General features: G+C 41.7%; 1 protein-coding gene across 3 annotated transcripts in view; it reads left to right on the top strand.

Moving 5' to 3' along the window:
* Window positions 1-12,221, top strand: part of SRGAP3 (SLIT-ROBO Rho GTPase activating protein 3) — a 177,895-nt gene that overhangs the window by 99,832 nt on the left and 65,842 nt on the right. For all 3 annotated transcript variants that reach the window (XR_014507527.1, XM_083424765.1, XM_083424766.1), the window contains exons 4-5: window positions 3,002-3,064; window positions 8,823-9,008. Coding sequence is in view for 2 of the 3 variants with exons in the window: in XM_083424765.1 (XP_083280891.1) it covers window positions 3,002-3,064; window positions 8,823-9,008 (249 nt within the window). In the remaining variant the exon portion in view is untranslated. The remainder of the gene's footprint in view (window positions 1-3,001; window positions 3,065-8,822; window positions 9,009-12,221) is intronic.

Genomic DNA, 12,221 nt, shown 5'->3' with positions numbered 1-12,221 from the left:
AGTCACCTAATGAATTATGCCCGTGGATGCTCTGCATAAAGGCTTCTTGACACTTGTGCAACAGGGTTTCCTCCCCACCCCACCCCACCCCCAATTGGATTGGGTGGGTCAGGCAAACCCCTAAAACCTCACATAGTGGGAGGGAAGTGGGGATTCTTCTGTGGTGAGCGGAAATACTTGCACAGATGGAACGTTCGACATATGTTGAACGTTCATCACTTCTGAAAAAGTTTTGTGGTTTCTTCATATTTGAATCCTCTGTTGTAATAAGGGGTAAACTTGAATTTGCTGTTAAAGAAATCCTCTGTGTGTGTGTGTGTGTGCGCGCATCTGTTTGTCTTGAGCCAACTTTTTTCTGCCTGTGTATGCTCCATATCCAACACCTTATTTTAGTAATGTAGTCTTTGCTAGTGGCAGGAGATGGCTTACCCAGATGCCTTCAATTATAGGACTTCCTGTCAGATGTGGGATCTCTTGGCTCAGACCAACCATGTGATAAAATTCTGGGATATGAAATTATACCAGCTGCTTGTTGTGTGCCACCGTTTTAGAAGAAATCTATTTTAAAAGTTTGTTCAAATTATAAAGAACATGTAGGGCCTTGCGACAAAATATTGCAGTGTGCGCTGTTTTTATGGTCAGAGTTTCAGGCACATGATTCCTCCTGGTCCCGTCCCCCCACCGCAACAGTCAGTCAGCCAGCATTCTGTGCCCACTGAGCATATCAGTCTTCTTTCAACTGCTCCCCCCTTTCATTTGCACTCCCTGTTTGTTTTTAGGGATGTGTGTGGAGTGGACACACTTGCCCAAAATTCCAGCTACATTACATTCTTTAACATTTCTGCTGAAATGTATGAGCCACCCCTTTCTATCCCTGGGAACTTAAAAAAAATAGCTTTATGGTGTGAACCAAAAAGTAACCAATATCATGAGGTGCAACAACAAGAAGATGAAGAAAGTAATAAAGGACTATCTGGATTGAACTGGATAGAACTGTTTAATTAAAGCAGCAATATAAGTGATGTTTGGACTTGTTCGGAGCTTGATGTATGGGTACCCCCAACAAAATTTAAAATTTGGCTGTATAATTTGGAACTAATGTGATTTGGATAATGTGATGTGATTGGCCTGTTTATAAAAATTATTTTTTTAAAAAACCAATATCATGAAGTGCTTTCCTTATGCCCTTTCATTCATATGTGTGTGTGTGTGTGTGTGTGTGTGTGTGTGTATATATATATATATATATGCGCACCCATGTTTCTTCTGTACTCCTTTTTCAGCAGTGCCATTCTCCCCCCCTCCTTTCCAGTTGTATTTTTTTGTTTTTTGTTTTTCTAGATTATCCCCACTTTAGCATATTTTAAATTCAGGTTTATTTTGGGGTTCCATCAAGTTTGTAAGTGAGGCTACATAGAGTATACAGAAAGCCTAAGAGGTAAGTCCATAGGACATACCCTCCATTAAGCAAATTAAGTGGAGCTTTAACTTAAGACAAGATTTGGCCCCAAGCTTTTTCAATGCCATGTTTTGCAAATTGTGAGATAAATCAGTGGAAATGTACAGAATATATTTTTCTCATCACTGCATGCAGTTGAGAAGGCTCCTCTTGCTGATTTAGCACACTGGTACCTCCTGTTTTAAACTTCTAAGCCACAGAAGAGAGTGTATCTTGGGAGCAGTGTCAACTTTTCATATATACAGCACTTGCAGCTGAACATAGGCTTTTTCATATATGAACATCTGAAGCTGGCTTTGATGGACTCATAACACTGGTCTTTCTAGCGTATAACCATCTCCTCTGCCCTGGAAGTGGCTCTTTAAGATCTCAGGCAGGGGTCTCACACAATCCTGCTACCTGACATCCTTTGCTAGCTTCATAAGCAATTGAACCTTGGACTTTAGAACTCTTGGAACAGCTGTCTCCAACCTGGTGACCTTCAGATGTTTTTGGCCTACTTGTCCCATCATCCTTGACCATTGGCCATGCTCACTGACACTGATGGTCCAACAATAGCTGGAGGGGACCAGTCTGTGGAGTTACATGGCTTGCTACCTCATCTGCTGTTTGCGAGAACTACGTTAATGGTTCGTGTATTTACTGCCTATTTCAAGATAAAGAACACATGTAATTTGGACTTAACATTTCTGAATGAGAGAAGCAGAGCCTAGATGGTAATCCCTTTTGGGATTATACCAATTCAATTTCTGAAGAAAAATGGACAGAAAGCATTTGTAGCTACATTTATAAATAAAGTACTGAAGGCATTTCTCTAACCCAAGGCAATTTTATTTCCCCAAAATCACATTCATGACTGAAATGCGCATACTGCTTAAAAAAGCAACACCACTCCAGAGCAGAACAAGGGCTTTGAAAACCATCTGGATAGCTGTTCAGGAAATTGGCAACACATTCAGAAGAAGTTTTTTTTTCTTTTTTATTATTGAATTACCAGAAACTAACTCTGTTGCAAAAATTCTCCCGCTCTTTTGTAAAGTGAGGAAAGCACGAAAAATGTGGCTATAATAAATATGGAACTACATCTGCAGTGGATTAACAATATTCTTTTGTAGACAAATTAAAAAATAAATTTGGAAAAATATAACAACTTAAATGACCATTTACCCCCTCTATTCCTTGTCAAAAGGTCTTTCTTCCATTTTTCTTCCCCAGCCATGTAGTGCTTTATTGTTCTGACTGCTAAGATTTCCATATCTGATTCTACTAATTGTAGTTCTATTTAACATTCATTTTATTCTGACAGTGTGCTAAGAACATACAAGTGCCTCTCGTACAGACTTTTTGCAGTGGGCAAGTTCACCTACAGCACTATACAATTCAGTTCAAACACTTTATAGGGCGAAAAGTAACAATAACTTGGATGCAGTGTCAAATAAGCTCTGATAACATTTTAAAAGTCCACCCTGCATGTTCATTTAGTTCTTTCCTTTGCAACAAACTTACCTTTTTTCAACTTAACGTTTTTGTTTTGTGTTCTAGAGTAAGGAAATTGGACTTCAGATGCACGAAGAACTCCTGAAGGTGACCAATGAACTCTACACTGTGAGTAACATGACTCTTGGACCTCTAAAATGATTTTTTTTGTCAGACTTCAGTCCAAAATCCAACATTACTAGGGTCTTCTTTTACTTTCCTCCTCCTCCAATAAATCACCCCAGAATTTACTTCCTACTCCCCTGGAGCTAGAGAGAGAAGAAAAGTGACTGTAAATACTGGTTATGGTGGGAGTGCTAGAATTGAGAGGTGTAGTTGTGTATCTGTTGAGAAATATACATGTTGCAGGTGGCAAACATCTCATTGTAGTGGCAGGTAGTATACCAGTGGAATGTTTATTACTCCATCACCACAAGATAAACAAAAAGCATTGCAGCTTAGGCGTGCTTAACTGAAAGTGGGACAGTAGTAAAGGCATCTGGTGAGGTGGGGCAAGATGAAGGAAGAAGATGGTCATGAGGGTTTAGTGACAAGTACATTAAGCAGTTTTGTAATATAAGATATTGCAAGTTTCTGAGATGGTTTATGATGTGATTTGAAAGAGGCATGTATGACACCACTAAACTGGCAACCCCCCTGCCTCTGCAAATGCCTTTGCTTCAATTTTCTCTCTATATATTTAATACTAGAAATTACAGAAATGGCTTAAGGTGATGATATTTTGGCATGGCTTTTGGAACTCAATCAAGAGGTCATGTTTTTGGTTAGTTTTGAAACAGACCAGACTATGCACAGCCAAGGTACTTTCTCATAATTAAAGCTAGGGAAAAAATCCCCCCTTTCTGTTTAAATTCACATTGGTATGCGGGATATTTAGTTTAATATATAAACTTTGTTTTTCTCCTAACTATGCCATGCTCAAATCTCATATAATATTCAGAGATGTATCCTGAGTGCCCAGAACTGCACATAGTACTCCAGATGTGGTCTGACCAGTGCAGAATAGAATGGATCAGTTACCTTTCATGATCTGGACACTGTGCTTTTGTTAATGCAGCTAAGATTGAATTAGGTTGTGTGTTTTTTTAAGAGCCTCATTCTATTTAGCTTTTGATCAACTAAATCAGCTAGATGCTCTTCATGTGTCATGCTGCCAAACCAGGTATTCTATCTCCCTCTCCCACCTCAGTCTCATATTTGTGCCTCTGATCGTTTGTACCTAAATGCGGGACTTTATCTTTATTTTCACTGGAGTTTGTCATGGTGTTTTGGCCCAGCATTTCAACCCATCAAGATGATTTTGAACCTTGATGCTGTCTTTTTATAGTGTTAGCTACCCCACCCAGCGTTGTGTCATTTGCAAGTCTGATAAGCATTACTTGTCCTCCATTCTAATCATTTACAAAGTTGTTGAAAAGTACAGGACCCAAGACAGAGTCCTCTGCTCAAGCCCTCACTCCAGGTTAACAGAGAACCATTTAATGAGTTCCAGCTTTTATTTTTCTCTACAACAAAACATTTCTTATGCCAAGAAAGAAGTAAGCTAGGAATGTGGATACGGTTGCCAGGTCACTTGAAAAATAAGCTCTGTTGTGTATTCGTTTGGGGACCAGTGTGGCATAGCCTAAGATCCTTGGTTGACAGGAAGGTTGAAAAAGAACAGTGGTAGCCTGAATGGTGTGCTCCAGATGCTGTTGGAGCACAGATGTCATCTTCCTTCACAATTAGCCACAGTGACTGGGTGGATGGGAAGGCAGCAACATCTGGAGGGCAGCACTTTGGCTGTCTATGCCAGTGTCCATGGAGAGTTTGCTACTCTGTGTAAAAGACAAAAACAAAGCGAGTGAAGCAGCATCATGGGTTGATACTGTCTCAAGATGTTAGTCTTTGAGGCCATGCTTTACATAGGATGATGCCTAATGCAAAATCAGATCACTGGTCCATCTAGCTCAGTATTGCCTATATTGACTAGCAGAGGCTGTCCAGGTTTTCAGATGGGGATCTCTCCCTGGAAATACCAGGATCCAGGGATTGAACCTGGGACGTTTGCCAGGCAAAGCAGATGCTCTGCTGCTGGACAACAGCTCTTCTTAACTGCCTAGAGCAGGTATGGGGAACCTCCAGCTGGTGCTTTACTTATAACTTCCAACAGCCCAGACCATTGGCCATGCTTGCTGGGGCTGATGGGTGTTGCTGTTCAGCAGCATCTGGAAGGCCAAATGTTCCCTGCCCTGGACTAGAATTAAGGCAGGAACCAATTTGGATATAAGGCAGCTTCATATGGTATGCTTTTAATGTTCCCTTATTGTACGTGATCATAATAATGTCTGTGCTCCTAAGCATGGTTGAGCAATATGGATACACGGCATTGGGAATGTCTGATAGGCTGTGCCTATTGTGTAACTGTGTGAAAAAAAATGTTTCCCTGATATCATATGCAAAGACTGGTGGAAGAGGAGGACCGTGTGGAATGCATGTTAACAGGGCCATAAAACCAATTTATTTTTATGCAACATCCAGAATATTTAGAAATAGTTTTATTACTATGCATTGCCTAGAGTACTGTGCAATAAATAGATATTAGTTTTATTTATTGCAGAACACTTCGGGTAATGCAAATTAATGATGCACAAAGTGACACACTTTATTGCTATGCCTTGTAAGAATAAGCAATGAGCTTTTTTATATCTACGCTTCCGTGTGTGTGTGTGTGTGTGTGTGTGTGATATATATATATATATATATATATATATATATATATGCTTTCGTAGATTTTCACGGGTACAGGAATGCAGGTTTTGGTGTCCTCGGGTGTCTTCCCGTGTAAAAGTTGGGGTGTCTAGGCGACGTTTCGACGAGGTCTCACTGAAGATGACGAGTGAGACCTCGTCGAAACGTCGCCTAGACACCCCAACTTTTACACGGGAAGACACCCGAGGACACCAAAACCTGCATATATATATATATATATATATGTGCATACTTTGCTAATCAATGCAGCAACAGGATCTAGTGACTAACTCTAAAGCAAAAAAAGAAATGTCATAGCAGACAGCAAATGCCAGCTAAGTCACATTCAGCCCAAGTCCTTTAGGACTCTGATTGGATTCTATCTGACATTTGAAGGGACAGTTACATAACAAGGTGTGCTCTAGGCAAATATGTGCCTCTGCAATCCTGAAAAACAGCCGCAGCAGCTTAGAAAGAAACTATATGGAAGACTATTTAAAAATACTTTAAAAAAATAGCCCCAGCAGATTATTAAGAAGCATCACCCCCCCCCCCAAAAAAAAAACCCTGCAAGAAGAGCTGAATGGTAGCTAGGGATGGAAGCAGACAGACCTTCTGTTTTGGGAGGTTGTTTTTAGTCTTCAGTGAGGCCCTGTGTCTTATACCTGCCCACCATAATTTTGGCAGATTGAAGACACAGATCAGAAGCTTAGAATTTGCCATTTTTCTCTTGTAGGTTTGGAAGGGAGAAGACAGTTCTTTAGGTATCTGGTCAGGACTTATTTCTTTCACCACCACCACCACCTCCTCCTATTTAATAGCTGCTTTTTTAAAAAACAGAACTCAAAGCGACTTACAAAAATAAACATTAAAAATAACCTACATTCTCTCTCTCTCTCCATATATATATATACATACAGAAACCTACCCCACTAAAAGATAAGCAGAAATTTAAGATCCAAAGGCACACCTGTCACCTAAAGACAGATAGTGATGGCGCCAGGTGTGCCTCCCTGAGGAGAGTGTTCCATAAATGAGGAACCATCACTTAGATGCTTTTAAAAGTTGAATTGAGCCTGGCGGGGAGCCAGTGACGATGACATAACATTAGAGTTTTGTGATCCAACCTGCAAGTCCCAGTTAACACTTTCTTTTTTTCTTTTTTACCAACTGAAGTGTCTTCTTACAGGGCAACCCCATGTAGAGTGTGTCACAATAATTTAATCTGGATGTGACTAGGACCTGAATGACTCAGATTAGATCTTACTTTTTCAGGAAATTGGGTCCTCCATTAAAGAGGGCATGTATTGTGGTGAGACCTGGCAAACCGACACCCTGTGTTGTGGGTGGGTACGACTGGTCAGCCACAACACCCGATTGGTAGGTCCCTCAAAGCTGGGTACAATCTGGCCAATGGGACGCAGTCCAAACAGTTCGAGGGACCTATTTATGCCCATGCCTAAATTCTGCCAAAAACCAAACCAAAATTTTGAGTGAAGTGTGAATTTATTTCGGGGGGAGGTTTCTGGGTCTGAACACGCAAAAAAAACTTTCGTTGGCACTCCAACAGAGGAACTCAACATTGTACTCAGTTGAGCATTCCATTAGTGCAAGCATTTCAGTTTTCCAAAGGGGACGACCCCCTTTTCTCCCTGCATGCTGTTCCAGGGGGTTCTCTTGATCCCCCCAGAGGCAATTTCAGGGGACATGGAGAAGTGGGGAAATTTCTCTTGCACAAGCAACAGGGCTTCCTCTGACAGGATTCTTGAGATGAATCCCACCCTGAGGTTTCTCTCACCTGCCAAACTGTGAGCCTGACATTTTATAGCAGAGCACAAGCCATAAGAATAGTAGATGAGCATGTTGAATCAGCGCAAAGGCCCATCTAATCCAGGGTCCTGTTCTCATAGTGGCCGGTCAGATTCCTATGGAAAACCAGCAGAAATGACCTGAGGGCAACAATACTTACCCCTTATCCAGTTGGTATTCAGAGGTATACAACCTCTGACAGTGGAGATAGAACTCAGACAGCATAACTAGTAGCCATTGATTGCCTTATCCTTCGTAAATTTGTCTAACCTTTTAAAGCCATCCAAGTTGATAGCTGTCAGTGCCAACTATGGAAGCAAATTCCATAGTTTAACTGTGCGCTGTGTGAAGAATTTATTTTTGTCAGTTCTGAATCTTCCAAGCCTATCCAAAGCTGACTGTATACCTGCTCCAAATCAGCAAAACACCCAGTTCCATCTTGTCTGGATTAAATTTTAGATTCTTTGGTCTTATCCAATCCAATATGATGTAGCCTTTCTTGCAGGATTTTTGAGGGGGGATGAACAAGATTCTATAAAGTACCTTGCAGACAATCTATATTATTGTCACCTAATGCAGAATAAGTGAAAGGGTTTTCTAAAAGTAAATGGATCCAGATACCTCTCAACCCCACCCCCACTACTTTTTTCAGCTTTCTAGCATGAAATCCCTTTTTCGTCCTCTGTTGCCTACATGTATGGTTATGGTCTGGAGTAGATGGGTTCAGAATTCCTCTTCTTCCATAGCCTTGAGCGATTGCACACCCTAGGCTGAAGCAAACCTGAATTTGACACCTAAGAGCTGCAGCCACCCACAGTGCTCTAACTAGTCTATAAGAGACATATCTGTAAACACATGTTCATCACATTCTGGCTTAAAATCTATTTGATGTAATGTATGAAGTGATTGTATGGCCTTTGACAAGTCACAGTCTCTCAGCCTCATAATCCCTCCGGTCAAATGAGAATCCTGGTGGTGCACCATAGAGTTGTTATGAGGATGAAACACAATGTAAAATATGTTGCCTGTTAGAAGAGAAGTGAATGATTAGCTGGGGGAGTCTTGAGCTTTCTTACACATTCTATGCCTTTAAAGCACATTCATTTTTTCCAAAGAATTCTGGACACTGTAGTTTAGTGCTCACAGAGTTACAATTCCCAGCAACCCTTAACAAACTAAAGTGCCCCAGTTTTTTTGATGCAGGGAAAAGTGCTTTGGGTGTGCTTTAAAGGCACCAACCTTTGCAACCACTGAATTCATTGTTTTCGTTCCACTGAATTTATTGTTTTCGTTATAAGCTGACTCTCTGAACTTCCTCACCTTTCAGGTGATGAAAACATACCATATGTACCACGCTGAAAGCATCAGTGCCGAAAGCAAACTGAAGGAAGCCGAGAAGCAAGAAGAGAAACAGTTCAACAAAGCAGGGGACATCAGCGTGAACCTGTTGCGGCATGAAGATAGGCCCCAGCGCCGCAGCTCTGTCAAGAAGATTGAGAAGATGAAGGAAAAGGTGAGTGAAGGGTTCTCCATGTGGCTGGACAGAAGGATGCCAATGCCAACCATGCGGTCGCCAGTGTCACGTCAACTGATGAGCACACATCTACTGAGAGTGCTTCCCAAGTCCAGGGTTTATGGCTGGTGATCCTTGGCCGCTTCTGCTACTGAAGTATGAATTTGAACTGCTGGGAATGCCTCCTGTTTGCGATAATGTTTGCATGCAATTTCACTGACGGAACTGCTTGGGATGGGCGTGCAGAAAACCCTTTTCTCTTTACTGCCTGTTAGTTGTGGAGAAATGCCCCCAATACAGCAGGTAGCTAGAGCTCTTAGGCCAGGCTTCCTCAACCTCGGCCCTCCTGATGTTTTGAGACTACAATTCCCATCATCCCTGATCACTGGTCCTGCTAGCTAGGGATCATGGGAGTTGTAGGCCAAAAACATCTGGAGGGCCGAGGTTGAGGAAGCCTGTCTTAGACAGACAAGCAGGCAGTTTCCCCGCAAGAAGCAGAGCCTGGGGGCACATTGTGGAGCACTTCCAAGGAGAGGGGTGTGTTACATCAGCAGGGTTTAATGTGTTCAACCATTCAATTGCCCAATACTAGGAGAGTTGAAAAGGGCAGCTGGAGGGAGGGAAGGCCTCCAGAGTGATGGCTCAGAAAGCAAACAAAACAAAAATGACCCAGACATCCAGTACAAAAAGGGCAGGAATTGGAAAAGTCCTACAATAGTTGCTCAGGCAGTGTCTCCCGGATCCAACAGAGACAGTCATGTTCTGGCTCCAAGGGGCTTGGTTGACTGCAGAGCGAAGGAACCTAGCAGGAAATCTAGTCTGCTACAGTAATGCTTATCTGAATAGATGGAGGGGGCAGTCAGCTCATGCGTGTGTTTAGTGCTCTGTGGAACGTTACACTGTTTTTGCAGGATAGTTCCTATTGCTACAGTCATAAGTGGAATATTAAACAGTCAGGGGTCACCACCCATTCACAGTAATGTGCTCGTTAGACAAATGTGGGAAGTTCAACAAAAGTAACACTCTGAAAATAACCAGAATTATTTCTGACTGTACAGCTGAATTAACCTTAGCTCTAAGGGTATCGTTCCTGATGTCCTAACTATGGAAATTAGGAAATCAGAAATGTGCCACAGGCTTGTGTACTGTGCCCCTCATATGCAGAATGTCTCTCCCTTCACCTTTCAGAGGCAGCCATGGTTCGTTGTAAACAGAGTTTGCAACCATGCTTCAAACTCTGGTTGCAGATTCTGGAAATAGAGAAAAATGAAATTAAATATCCACATATCCACATGCAATGATGGGTGGGCTTGCTAAATAAATTAATCTACAATTTAGCCTCACTATTTCTCTAATGATAATGGGTTTTCAGTCCAGGCTGGGCTGCCCTTGGATCTCCAAGCCCCTGGAAAATTTTATCCCTCCTCAGTTTTCCCATGTTTGGGCCCTGCAGTTGGAAGGGACAGTTTGCTATAATGAACAGAGCTAGAGCTGTGTGTCTGCAGCAAAGTATTATGCATAATAGTAGCCTGCCCTTTAATCCAGTATTGCTTGTCTGGGCAGTGAACCTGAATCTGATGACTAAATTAAAAATGGGCCTGAGGAGAATCTACGTACAAACAGGAAGTGAAACTGAGAGTTTTTAAATGAGAAAATAGCTCTGAAAAGTGCTATGTGGGAGTGGCTGAGGCTGGTTGAATCTCAAGGCAATCAGATTTGGAAGGGAAGGGAGGGCCAGAGGGTAGCACTCCAACTGTTGTGTTAAATTATACCTGCTAATTCATTCTGCTCCTAAATTGACTCTGGTGCCAGTGAACAATAAATACCATAGAACGCACTTGACTGCTGATTTGAAGAAGCTCAGATTTGTAATAGATTTATAACAGATGCTTTCAGAGATGTTGGTTTAAAGGATTATGTGGTTTTTAATTGGACTGCCTTCCTTCACCCTTGCTTTCCTTCCACTGGCAAATGCACAGATATATTTGTTGCTGCTTCTCCTCTCGGAGGGACCTTCCCTATGGTTAGAAAATTGGGCAGGTTGTATGCACACTGAGCCTTGAGGATATATGCTAAACGTGACATCCTCCTTTTTTACATTATATACACTATTAAATTAGTGTATACTATAGAACCCTAGCCCTAAAGAGGCTATAGGGATGGTGAAAGGCCATATTTCTATACAAATCATACAAATAATTCTCTCACATCTGTTTTTTGCACCCTGCACCCAGGACAGGTGACTGGTGCCAGAAAATTTTGACTGGTTCTCAGCACACTCCATATCTGACCTGTACAGGGGAATGAGGTGATTGAATGGGCCATACCACTTATACGTAACATTTTCTTTGTTAGTAAAACAGAAACACGTAAACTAGCACAGCAGAGAGCAGACTGCTATAATAATCCTTTTGCGTGTGCTTTTTTTAAACACGAGGAAAGCTCTCTTTTTTTAAAAAAATGGCATCCTCCACCAGCATTCTGAAGTAGTGCAGGGTCACCCTGGAATTCTGCCACATCACTCGACAACACCTGTGGAACAGAAAACGATCCTTCTCTTCTTTGTGAGCAGCAACAGAGGCTTTAGCAGCATTATCTCTTTACACCCTCAGCCACTTCTATTTTGCCTAGGTCTACGCTTGCACATGGATGTTAGTAGTTGAGCGACATAAAGAGAAAAGTTCACTATACTTGCTTTAGTGTTGTGGCCAGACCAGAAATCATGGTTTGTCTTACTCCAAATAAACCACAAGGTTAAGGCAAGGCTTGTTTGTCCGAGTGAAACAAACCACGATCCCTAGCACTTGATACTTTATACCACGTAACATGCTGTTTGCAAACTGAGGCCAGTAGGATCACATGTTTCCTATTTGACTTACTTCTTCAACAAGTTGTAAGCACTTAAAATGGTTTCTGCAGAGTGGTTCTACCTTAACTTGATGTTCTTATTCAATAAGGGCTTCGAGTCTGTATGACACTGTCTGCCAGCTCCTGCATTCCGAGGCCTCGTATATCTTAAATTTGCTGCTCCCTGCAGATTTACCATTTCTTAGCTTCCGTGAAGGAAATTAATGTACATGTATACTGCACAACCCTAGCCCTAAAGAGTCTTTAGAGCTCTTTATATGTTACATCTGGCTGTTCAGCAAAGTTCATTATTTACGACATTTATCTCTTATCTTTTTTCCATCATGGAACTCAAGGAAGTATAGC

This window comes from Podarcis tiliguerta (genome assembly GCF_965153285.1).
Source record: "Podarcis tiliguerta genome assembly, chromosome: 2".
Lineage (NCBI taxonomy): Eukaryota > Metazoa > Chordata > Lepidosauria > Squamata > Lacertidae > Podarcis > Podarcis tiliguerta.
The sequence above is the reverse complement of the archived record's forward strand: the minus strand, read 5'-3'. Positions and strand labels throughout refer to the sequence as shown.